At 31.7% G+C, this 12,696-nt stretch overlaps 1 protein-coding gene across 1 annotated transcript in view; it reads right to left on the bottom strand.

Moving 5' to 3' along the window:
* Window positions 1-1,347: 1,347 nt before the first annotated feature.
* LOC140040266 (uncharacterized) overlaps window positions 1,348-12,696 on the bottom strand; it is a 30,144-nt gene continuing 18,795 nt past the window's right edge. The window contains exons 22-27 of the mRNA XM_072086059.1: window positions 8,099-8,371; window positions 7,240-7,547; window positions 5,806-5,950; window positions 5,150-5,305; window positions 4,440-4,524; window positions 1,348-3,915 (exon numbers count right to left, since the gene is read on the bottom strand). Of these exons, the coding sequence (XP_071942160.1) occupies window positions 2,841-3,915; window positions 4,440-4,524; window positions 5,150-5,305; window positions 5,806-5,950; window positions 7,240-7,547; window positions 8,099-8,371 (2,042 nt within the window). The 3' untranslated portion in view covers window positions 1,348-2,840. The remainder of the gene's footprint in view (window positions 3,916-4,439; window positions 4,525-5,149; window positions 5,306-5,805; window positions 5,951-7,239; window positions 7,548-8,098; window positions 8,372-12,696) is intronic.

The raw sequence follows: 12,696 nt of genomic DNA on the forward strand, positions 1-12,696 counted from the left end.
TTTTGTTTTCATTTTTAATGTTTTACCTCATTTCATACACACGGGTGATGGATGATCCTTCACGATCAATTACCTATCTGCGTTTGTCAATACTTAGCCTATCCTATAATTATTATGACAATTGTGCGAAACACTGTATAATGGTTAGTTACTAATGTGGACGACTTCACACGCCGCTGCTGACATTACAATAAAATAAACTGGAGGTATATGTCATCAAAACGGCCATGCATCATTATAAAATACGATAGTGTTAATAATCTCCATCTTGTATTTAGTTTTACTTACAATTCATATACTTAATTGAATTATATTCATAGGTGACATCTTTATATTCAATACTTAAAGACGACTTGTGGCCTATTCGATCAAACACGTCGTAGCTGTAATGTGTTTATTCTGCACAAAAGAATATAACTTTTACAATTTTGATTTAAATTAATTACACATACATTAAATAATGATCATACATCATTTATAGAGATATTCCATCAAACAGAATAATTTAAGTTGTTTAATTAATTAATTAAATTTAATTATAAGACCGACATAATAGGCCTATACATTACAATGTGAAATATACAGATATAACATGTTGCCATCTAATTTAATAATACAGCGGAATAGGATAGACCAAAACCATGAATCAGAAACAAATCAGCAAGTAACACTAAATCAATTAATAATGGAAAATATACTTCCCACCTCTCATCGGCCACTTAACTGGTACTAACTTTGATGCCTAACATTTACAAACACAGCCGTACTCTATTTTAAACAAACAACTGTAGAAATATACGAGCGTTATATTTATTAGATGTCGTATATCTATTTTTACACGGCTTTATAGGATAATCACGTCGAAATCAAGGAAAATAGACATGTCACAGTTTTTAGATAAAATATTTTTGCTCACAAGATCAAATTAGACATGTTTGTGCGTACGCGGAAAAGTATTGTCAACGTCAAATCATGAATACCAACAAAGTAACGATACCGAACGTATCACATTTGCCGAAGATGCGCTGGATGTAACTCAAGTTTTCCGAAGCTTGATGCGGTATCGGTTCCTATTGATGATGCTCGGTACCGAAGTGTAACTCGAAAATATTCCGGAGCTTGATGCGGTACCGGTTGCACCATAAAAGTATGTCGAAACTTGATTATGCGCGGTACCAAATGCAACTCAAAAGTATTCCGAAGCTTGATGCGGTACCGATTGCAACACAGAGATATGCCGAAGTTTCCCAAATCTATTAATGGCTTTGGAATTCTAAGACTGGTTCTTGTATGTTTCACTATGAAAAATATAAATCTAGAACAAAAAAATATATCACAGCATTGTATTGATTGTTACATATTTAATTGCATTAAATAAAGTTACCTCAATCAATATAAACTCTACACACTATATATATTGCACGTTACAAATTGAACAATTTATTAAATGAACATTTAATTTTTTTATTATAAAATAAATTGACAATCAGTAACAGTATTGTTTAATTTCCTATTCTTCACCGAAACCGCACGGTAGCATGGAGTTGAAACGCACGCACACAAACCTCCGGTAAATTTTAATGTCAACAATATGCGTGTGTTTCTTATTTTATTCTTATTTGTCCATAAACTGTATGTTTAACTACATATTTTAAATAACCTAACTACTATAAAAGTGTGTACAAGTACAGTTGTATTTATTATAGTAACAAGTAATAATGCAGTGTTTATGACTAAAGAAATACTCCTTACTCCAACGCCCACAAGTGTCATTGCTCTTACGTCAGTGGTAATTATAAAACGCCGAAATAAACAATAACACAGCATTTAGGATGAGACTAATTAGTGTTCGTATAGAGTAACTGTATAGTATAATGCACATCTTACAAATGTAGCTGTATACAGTTAAGGGGTCTGATACACTATTCGGTGACTCAACAACGAATTTGTAATATGGCCAATTACACATCACGACAAAACACAAACAATCGTATAAAATCTCCCAAACAAATCGTACAAACTGAGCCAGATATTAGCCGAGCAATCGATCATATTCGCAGCCTGATGTAAACAAGCGATCACATTAAGAAAGGCTCGTTACACTAGATTTTCCGCTACGCTGTCTTACGCAACTCGTTCATCGCCGCATTGTTTGTGTTAAAGTCGAGAATTGATTATTTTGCGTGGAGTTACTGGGCACTGCCACGCACGACCGCGAAACGTTGCCGCGTAACAAAGACCTATAAGCACGTATATGAAAATAAACAGGAGTAATTAATGGAGAAGCGACTTGAACGAAGTAGAAACTTTTTCATTAGTGATAATATGGTAAAATGAATTGTCCGCATCACGATTTAAAGACGATGTCAACTTATAATTAAAGCGCCACATATACATCGTTTTTCTACGACGAAAAAATCGGTAAAATGTTTAAAACATCAAACTAAATATACTTTCTTAAAAACATCTTGACACAAAAAAGTAATTGAATAAATATACACTTTCAGTAGTTGTTCGACAGATGGGGCATTTTTATGATTTCCTGTAGTAGAACACCTTTGGGGACGCGTAGAAACAAAATGGAAAATAATCTTGACAGACGGTTTTACCAAATGTTTCCAACGACGGAACGGTTGAGCTTTCAAACTACCATGAGATGGAGTATCTCGACATAAGTCAAATATTCCTATTTCCCCAACGGTAAGGCTGATATATAAAACCTCCATGAGTATTTCGACAGAAGTTGAATAATACCTATTCAAATAGTGCAAACACATTTTATGAAAATTAATAAGACTATTGAATCGATATATTATTTATCTAAAAGGTATGCGGTGACATCAAAAGTTAGGTGGTGGGGGAGGAAAACCAAATGCATCACTTTCAACATTAGGTAAGCCACTTAACAATGGAGGAGGTGGCGGGGCTAACGGTATTCTATTACTTAATGGCTGAGTAATATTTATTTGATTTGTCTTTTCTTGCTTTGGTAAATGTGAGCCTTCAGTATCTGGATCAATTTCTGCCAATCTCTGGCGACTACCTGAGCTCCTTCTGAGGTTCTGCAAACTCGCATTGTTGACAACTGTTGGTGTATTATAAGGACTTGCATCCAAATGATAACTGTTCTCATGTTTTTCATCTGAATATTCAAAATTACCATCTTCTAACATAGCTTTTGTCCTGTTTGTATAGCTTTCATACAATAATGGTTCTTTCTCAAAATGATGTTGCTGTTCAGGGTTTATGTATGTATCTTGAGGAGCATTGTGACCACTGTACTGTGACCATGTTTGCTCCAACGGGTTACCTGGTAGTCTAGAAAAACTTCTGTTTTGCTTATTGCCCAATTCTTGATGCTGTTGGGATGAATGTTGAATTTGAGATGTTTTTGAACTTCCTGGAAAATGGACATTGTGACTTCCTTGGAGACTTACATTGCAACTTCCTTGGTGACTTACATTGCGACTTCCTTGGTGACTCACATTGTGACTTCCTTGGTGACTTACATTGTGACTTCCTTGGTGACTTCCTACTTGAGTTACATTGTTACCTTCTTTATGATTTCCTTTGTGACTTCCGTGTTCACTTCCTTGGCTACTTTCATAACTCTCAGAATCCGTGGGTAAAGACTCATTACTTGGAGTCTTTGATAGTCTGTCATCTGTATCTTCACTTGATGATGGCCGTTTTGACTTTCGTTTCACCAATGCGCGTGATTTAACATTTCTGCGTGTGTTTTTCTTTAACTTCTTATCAGCATACTCTGATTTGGCTATCTCAGCTCTGAAGGCAAGATCTTCAGCCCTATTTTTTATTTTGTCTCTTGCAATCTCCACGGTGTCTTCAACAGCTTCAGATAGACGGCGAAATGCAATGTCTTGTGGTGACCCCTTGCAATGCTTCACAACAACTCTGAATACAAACAATAAATCAAATATAAACAGTATATTATTAGAATCAAAATTATATAAGCAAACATATTAGTTCATATTGTCTTGTAGCTATTAAGTAGTTGTGAACTGAAATAGAACAGGTAGCACCGAATAGTACAGTTCAGGTATACTAAATTGAATAACTGATTGATCATTATAAATACAGTAGAAAGCGCTTCTTTGGGATACCTTACTCAGGGACTTTTTACTGTGAAACAAACAAGGGCCAATATATTTTTAAAACAAAAACCAATACTTAATCAAGGAACACTCCTATTAAGGGACACCTTGTTGGGCCCCAAATGGGTTGTACTGTATAATGACACTATACTTCATTTTCATTTAATCTACTGTACCATCATTTCTCTGTTTTAGCACAAGGGTTTTCAGGATAGAAGTGTTACTAACTCTAATTTGGTAGTAGTGCTGCTTTGTTCAAGCGAAAGTATTGACACTAAAACAGGTCGGAGCCCAACTAACCAAAACGATACATTTTTCACTTGCCTGTAAATAATAACAGCTAGAATACATGCTAAAGTTACAATGCCTCCTATTATTCCACCAACAATCTTTTCTCCAAGCTTCTCGACTGGAAGGAAATAAACAATATAGTAGTATATACACTTCAAGAATGTCACTAATTAGCTTGATCAATAATCTGTACATAATCAGACATCTCAATAATACAAGACACATACTGTATGTGGAACATTTAGCAAAGAATCAGAAAAATCTTCTGCAGTTTCACATAGCATGCATGGAAATACTTTTATGAGATTTTGTCAAATGCAATTTCATTTCATTCATACAAAATGTGTTGACTCCTAAACTGAACTGAACCTGAACTTCCATATTGAACCAAAAAAGGGTAAAAATATTGCAAAATTTAAGAATTATAATTTTTTTTCTTGGGAAACACCTAATTTTTTATATATTTTTCATATATTTAACATGGAACAAAATATTAAATATTTTTCTGAATAATATAAAAAATAGAGAGGTATTATGTAAAATCATCTTTATTCAAGACTGGAATATTACAACTTGTATATAAAGCTTTATGATGGCTTATCCTGTAACATCTTTTTTTTAAATGTGTTTTTTTTTTGTCATTATCATAATGTTGTGACTTAGTAGTTTAAGGGATTTTTCAAATTACTTCAAATGAAATCTAATCAGCATAAAATCACCTTATTTATATTCGTTATACTCACCATAACACTGCTCAAGACTTGTAGTACCCTTATTCTTAGTTATTTGTTGATGAGGGCAGGCTTTGCAGTAAGGCGACGTATAGTTACTCTGATAATACCCTTGTCTACAAGGGCGACAAACTTCTCCGTTACTTGATGAACCCGGCGGACATGCATCTGAAACAGATAAACGAATGAGTGCGTGTTTAACTACAGACAGATTTAGATCAGGGCATAAAAGTGAGGCAACATTTGACCAAAACTATCATACAACAAAAGTATAAAATGCTAATGAATCAGATCAGAGATGTGTTAAAATAACTGGGCTATAAAAGGTTGTGTGATATCAGACGCGTATGTTTTAAATTCAGTTAGACGATATTAGCAAATAGACATGCTACGATGAAATATTCATGTTGAAGACGAGCATATTCGGTAGCATATCTGATCAATCATTTTATTTTGGCCAGTCGCCCGAGGTTTTGAATAAAGTTAAGACCGATGTTTAAGTTAACACATTAAATATCCTATAACCTTAACTATTACATACAAAGTCCTATATCATTTAAAAACAAATCAAATAAATTCAAGCCAAGTTCTACATCCGGGAACCCATCGCTTTGAAAGCCGGCTACTCCATCAGACACAACATGCCTAGACTGTTTAAACAACCCTACCGCATATGTATTCATGTCTTGCGTAACCTTCACGGCAAACGAAACGAACAGAATGCGTCCAACTGTTACTCATGATCTTGTAAATTTGGTTTCGTTTAGCTTTCATCTCTTCATGCTGAACAAATTCATCCAGTGAACGTAATACCTTAAAAATAAAAGTTTAAAAAAAACAATTTGTTAACAAGCTCTTTCTCTAAATTGAATTTCCATTTCATTCGTTCCTATTATATAAATTTATATAAGTACACTTCCATTAAAACTTACTTTCACACAATCAAATGGTAATATAATGCTAGTAATAGTATTCAATAAACGTTTGTATTTTAATAAGTTAAGAAAAGATTCTAGAAAAAAAGAAATTAAATTGCAATGATATTTACATATTTGTTTTAATTAAGAAAGATAAACAAAGAAAAACATGATAATAATGTTTTTACATAATTAACACAATAACAATTTGAAAAAAAATACATCTGATACTAGTCTGTAAAAGATCATTATGTATGGCTTTATGCTTATAAATTCAACTTTGTAATCAACTAATGCAGCAAATTAGAATCACCCATCCTCCCCCTTCACCCTTTCAAGTAAACGGAATATCTGACGCTATAGCCTACTCTCTGTCTGCTCACAAAATTGCCTTGGAAATGACAGCCCTTTTCGTCTTATTACATGGCAACGCTCAATATTCAAACTCATCGATCATCCATTACGCTCAGTTTTTCTTTTTCTGATTCTCCCGATCGCATCCCACAAACTGAGTGTCTGACGTGGTTTTTTCAGTTTCGTCCTTGAACTGCTAAATTCAGTTTGTTTAATTTGTCGGGTGGCATTTACATGATGAAAAAACTTTATTTTTAAAAAACAAATACATTACTTGTAATAATCTACTAAGAAATGATCAATAAGGGGGAGTCTTGAAACAAAAACAAATGCTTGAATGAATCGAGATTATAAGTAGAATAATGTCGCCAAGCATAAAGACTAATTACCTATAAAAAAAACGAATGTAACAATCAAATGCAAAGACTAATCAACCATTTATATTTTTTTTATTTACAGAATGTAAAAATAAATGGTAATAAATTCATAGAAGACTGACAAACAACTTTCATGTTAATTCACTGTGTGCATGCAGGGAAGCGTGGAGGTACAGTTCTGGTGGTTTCCAAGTGCGACTGAAGAAACATCTATTGACATGACCTAAACTTGTTCTTATGTCTTCGTAAATCGTAAAATTTCTATTAATTATGCACTTGTTGAATGTGTCCAGAAAACAAAGTTAATTATTATGTTTAAAAAAAATGTTAAAAACAAACAAAAACTATGAAATCTTTGACATACTGTACGTTAGAAATACAGTATTTGTTTGTATTTATATATAAGTTTTTTTTATCAAAATGTGTGTTTTTTTTAAATTAAAAGCTTACATACCTTTGCAACATATGACTGAAGCTGGCCAACAACACATGTAGCATTGCATGGGAAAAACTCATGGATGACAATTTCTAGTGTAAACAAGTACTCTAACTGAAATACACTGTTGACATTTGCTCCAATAAGTTCTTGCACACGATGACATTCCATATCAAACTTCATTACAGTGCAGCCAACCTTCAGACAGACTTTCTTTGCCAGAGAACTTAAAAACGAGTTGCGGTGTTGATAGTTTGTAGCATGTTCGCAAGATTCAGTAAAATATGTCACAGAAATGTCACATAGAGGAGTAGCTGTTGCATACACTAATAAATGGAGAGAGAAGATAGAATTGTTCGGCACACATACTATTCACTATCTTCCCCACACCATGAGTCAAATAGTTGTTCACTACAAGATGATCACAGTACACATGGTTGAGATATATTCAAAATATGATAATACTACTGTATGCAGATCCTTTCACTACCAAGACAGGGAGGTTAAAATGAGAGTACAGGCATCATCCACCCTAAAGGCTTCTTTGTCTACTACAGTCAAATCTCACAATGTACACTACCATTGTGGTTTTTGAGAAAGTTTCCCCTTCTGGTAATGAGAAAATTGATTGCACTAAAATTATGGTCACTAAAGCTCTACATTTCCCTTAATGGAAGTGCCGTGTGAATAATGTGGTGTAAGCCCTTAGAATTTTCAACCAAATTTTTGTAGTTCTTACAGTAGAATCTTGTTCTGTCTACCAACAGAAGAAGGCATCTTCAATTTGATTTAATAAAAATAACTGCAACATTAGTAATTAGAATAATTAATGATAAAGATGGAATAATAGTAGAATTTCAGTGATAAAATTAACAACCTGTTAACAGATGCTTATATGACCTCTCTTTGTAACCACCACCAGTTATTTCGGAATAGCTGACACGACATACAAATGGCCCAGAATCTTCCACAGCTACTTCAAAGAAATGCAGGTTTCCATTCTCGGACGGTCGGTAATGATTCTGATCCAACTTTGCACCGTTATCTCGGATCCACATAAACTCTGGATCGATCATTACCATGCTGTTCATGATAGATGATGGGATACATGGAATGTCGTATGAACTTCCTTCTAGTGCCATCACATGATCTGAAATGGTAAAAATTAAAATAATATCCTGTGTTATATCAAAATAAATGTAGTCGTGCTTAGCTTGGTGGTTAATGTGCTTGCCTTCGAATAGTAAGGCCCAAGGGTTCAATCCTGAACTAGTGCGGGTTGTAACTCACGATTCTTTTAACTCCACTCCCTAAGCCTAAAACTTAGTTTATAAGCATAATCAATTATAAAGAAGTTTATCCATCCTGTAATTTGCAAGTTTCTGTTGGATGTGTATGAAATTAAATATAAAATAGGAAAAATTAAAAATATATAATCCCCTTTAACAGTAATATATGGCGTGATATAATATGTATGGCCTTTTTAAAAAATGTTTTTATTTTAATTCTAATTTAATAGTTATATATTATTTTCAGGTAAGGTTAAGCAATGCATGTATCTTTGCCCTCTCCTAATTATTTTCTCTGGAATTTTGAAATAGAGTTTATTAATCTATTACAACTGTAACCATACCCAACCTAAGGGTATTAGAAACTATTGTTATTCACAAAGAATTCCTCATCCTTTAAAGGAGACAAATACAACTAAGTAGTTTGTAAACCAATGTATTATGTTGAACTTATCGAAATAAAACACAGTAAAACATCTCTCACAATCATTCCTCTTTCATCTTACAAACCAATTAATATAGATGTATCCCATCATATATATTGTTCAATATTTATAAAGGCCTCAGGATGTTCTATTGTTGTGAAAAGAAAACTGGCAATAGATCATTTTAACTCATCATTCATTAACAATGAAGGGCAAATAACTGCTACAGATTGAATGGCTAATTAATTCTGCAACAGACATTTAGTGTCCAACTGGGTTGCTTTGAATTTTACTTTCTTTAATGTACTTAAATGTTGAAGAAAAAATGTAAAAACACATGAAAAGAAAGAAGTTTAAAATAAGTGAAAAGAGACAAGAAAATGATTAAACTATTTAACGAACATCTGCTAAATTGTGATAAGTACGCTCGTATTTCTTGGCATGGTCCCATATCATTGTTCAAATATAAAAAAATATATCTTATGAAAGTCTTGTTTACGAGTTACACATAAATATGATACTTCCTGATAGAACAAAAGTTATACACCATTGAAGTTTGTGTAAAAATAAAAAATAATTATTATCAAATAAAACAGGGTAAATAAAATGATTCATTAAAAGATTTATGGTTAAATTTAAATTTGAATGTGAACTACCATAAAAGGTTATTTAGTAAAAAGATACTGATTTACAAAAGATAAAGAACTGTAGTGTTAAGCCTTAGAATGCTAACAATATTTGAATTATCCATCATAGTTTAAACATTTGTTTTCAATGCAATAATTTTTTTATTTCAGTTATAAAGTTTTGATTAAAAATGAAAGGGTTGTAAATTAAATGTTATAAATGTTTTAAGCATGGAATACATCTTAAAGAACATTTTACATCAAGATCTACATTTATTCAGTAAGAATTAAGACCTTCATTGTTCAATTTGAAAGCAATGAAGATAACTGTAACAGATTCACTGCCTGAAGGAAATTTTTGTTTAACTTTTCTAGTTCAATTGTCTACTGGTCTCCACTGGTTTAGCTGCGTACATACTGCCCATCCACGAAACATTGCAATAAGTGAAGGAATGGAGTTAAGATTTTAAACAAGTTAAAAAAGCTCTCCATTATAATAATTGGTAGCAACTAGAAGTAGGTTACTAACAGACGTCCTGTAGAATTAAATGATTTTTAATTACTTCACAGATTTTCACAACAATTTGGCAGATGTTGGTTAAATAATTTAATCTTTTTCTCATCTCTTATCACTTATTCTAAAAAAAAAATGTATGGATTAGTTAATGACAAAATGCTAGATAATAAATCAACTACATTTCTTCCTATTTCTACTTCCTTTGGACTTCTTTCCATTATTCCATTCTCATCATTATTTATACTTCAAAATTAGTATACATTAACAATGTGTATAAAATTGTCTCAAATAAAATCACCTTTAAGGTGCCATATCTATAAATTATTTCTGTTCACCAACTACAGTATAACCCGAATTAAGAGGACACCTTATCCCTATAAAATAAGGTTGTTCAAAGTGTTAAAGACTATATTTTCATATTTCACAGGAAAGCGTATGTCTTCTGAATAGAGGTGTCCTAAAAATGTTTAATGCTGAAATATTAATTTTCTACAGTCTTCCAAAGCCAGTTATTTCTTCAGTTTCTTATTCTTTAAAATCAATTGCATGTTTCAACTCAACAGTGATTTTGATTCTTTAAAATACAACTTTTTAGCTTTATGTAAAGAAACTTTAGATAAATGCCAAGACTTAAATATGTTTGAACAAGTTTTTGATACTGAAAATTATACTTTTAATTCATTCTCTGTTAAAACCATAGCATACACTTTGGATTGGTTAAATAATATAAACCAAAAGTCATCCCTTGAAGATTATTCCAAACTAAAAGAAAGTCCTAGCCTTGAGAGTTATCTTCTTGATGAAACCAATTTCACAGGTGCAAGCTTAAAATTTAAATTAAGATCCAACACTTTAAATGTCATCTATCTTTGCTATTAATTCTCTCTTGTAAATGAATTAAACAATACCATTCTAAAATTCCTTGTAAGTTTTCTTTTTTGTTTTTAAATTTTGCATTGTATCCAAAGGAATAACAATCATTTAATGGACTGGGCGTTTGTGGATGGATATAGTTGATTTGGATAATAAAGCATAATTAAATAAAGTACAAAAATGTATAACAATCAAAAGTTTATTATAATAAAAATTAATACAAAAAATAAAATATAAACTTGAAATTCATATTTAAGTGTAAATTCTGTAGTAGTTGTGTATGTCAAAGTCATACTTACTGTATGGTACTTATGTCAATAATAAGAGGGAAATATCTTGTATGCCGCGGAGCCATCGCACAATAAGTTACATAATAACTAAATCAATACTGTCTTAATATCCTTTATAGACCATTGACCATTATAATGTACACTGACACCGCTAGAGACGGAATACCGGCAATAGTTTAACACATGATTGCTTTTAAAAGAAGCGCAAAAGAAAACTATCTAGTTGTATGTCCTACTTTATTTGTGTAAAAAGTGGTCATTAGTTATTTTTTTCTCTCTTTTTTTCCCCTAAAATTATAAGTATGGTGAGGAGAATGAAAATAATACAAAAATCAAAATAATGATAATGAAAATTCTTTACATTTGTGTATAATGTTCATAAATTGAAGGTGAAAATGTACTGTCATTTGAGAAGGAATGACTTTAAGACTTGATTTTACTTTCATTGTGCTGTATTTTTTACTCATATGATGCACAAAAAAGGACTCGAGTACAATATTCAAAATAAGGTCACCTCCAGGTGTCCAACAGATTTAATGGAAATCATTATAACAACCATACTTAATTGTTTTCACATTAAACAGAGTGCAGAATAATTTCTCAAGAATATGACATCCATATATTAATTGTAAAATCGAATATTAAGTTTTAACTATTGAAGGCTTTTCTCTATACACTTTAAGACCAAAGTGTTAGGATTTTAATACAGTATCAAAATGAATGGAATAACAGATAGTAAAAAAATGTATATGAAAATTGGATAAAAAAGCATGCCATTAGCAATAGCATTTTCATTAGCATGGTATGTAAACACAACAAAAGCATTAACATCGGTAGATCCGTCATTTCTGTCAAATAACTAAACACCAAGCATCCATCAAACAAAATTACACATAAATAATTCAAAATACGGAAATCAAAAGTGGTTATTTTTTGTTCCCACTTTGTAGAAAAATTACCCAATGGGTTTTAACGTAGTAAGTTCTACAAGCATTTTAATAGGACAAATTAGGTAGTAATATTTGTAACAAAATAACATCTAACAGTTTTGTATGCGGTGAATTGGTAAATTGTGCATATTTGTGCACCCAATCCATCAATTATTTAAAATGGTTAATATCAATGTCGGGACATTTAAATTCTGTTTACACTGATAAAGAAACTAATAAGTGTATCTATGTCAATATGTTTAATAATTATAATGCCACCATTTCTTTGAAAGAAATCAATGAATTAGAATGTATATATTTACATTTTCATTTTTTCTTTCCATGGCATTTGCGTATATGAACAAAATCTGTATACTGAATAATTCAATAAAACAAGTAAAGTAAATATTGCAAAGCAAAATTGTTTACTAATTTTAATTAAAATGATTCTTTTTAGGCTTTTCAGCCTTTGTTACTATCTGTTTATAAGTAAAATAAGTAAAAAAAACAACAAATTTTAATTTTT

The sequence above is a fragment of the Antedon mediterranea genome, chromosome 2, assembly GCF_964355755.1.
Source record: "Antedon mediterranea chromosome 2, ecAntMedi1.1, whole genome shotgun sequence".
NCBI lineage: Eukaryota > Metazoa > Echinodermata > Crinoidea > Comatulida > Antedonidae > Antedon > Antedon mediterranea.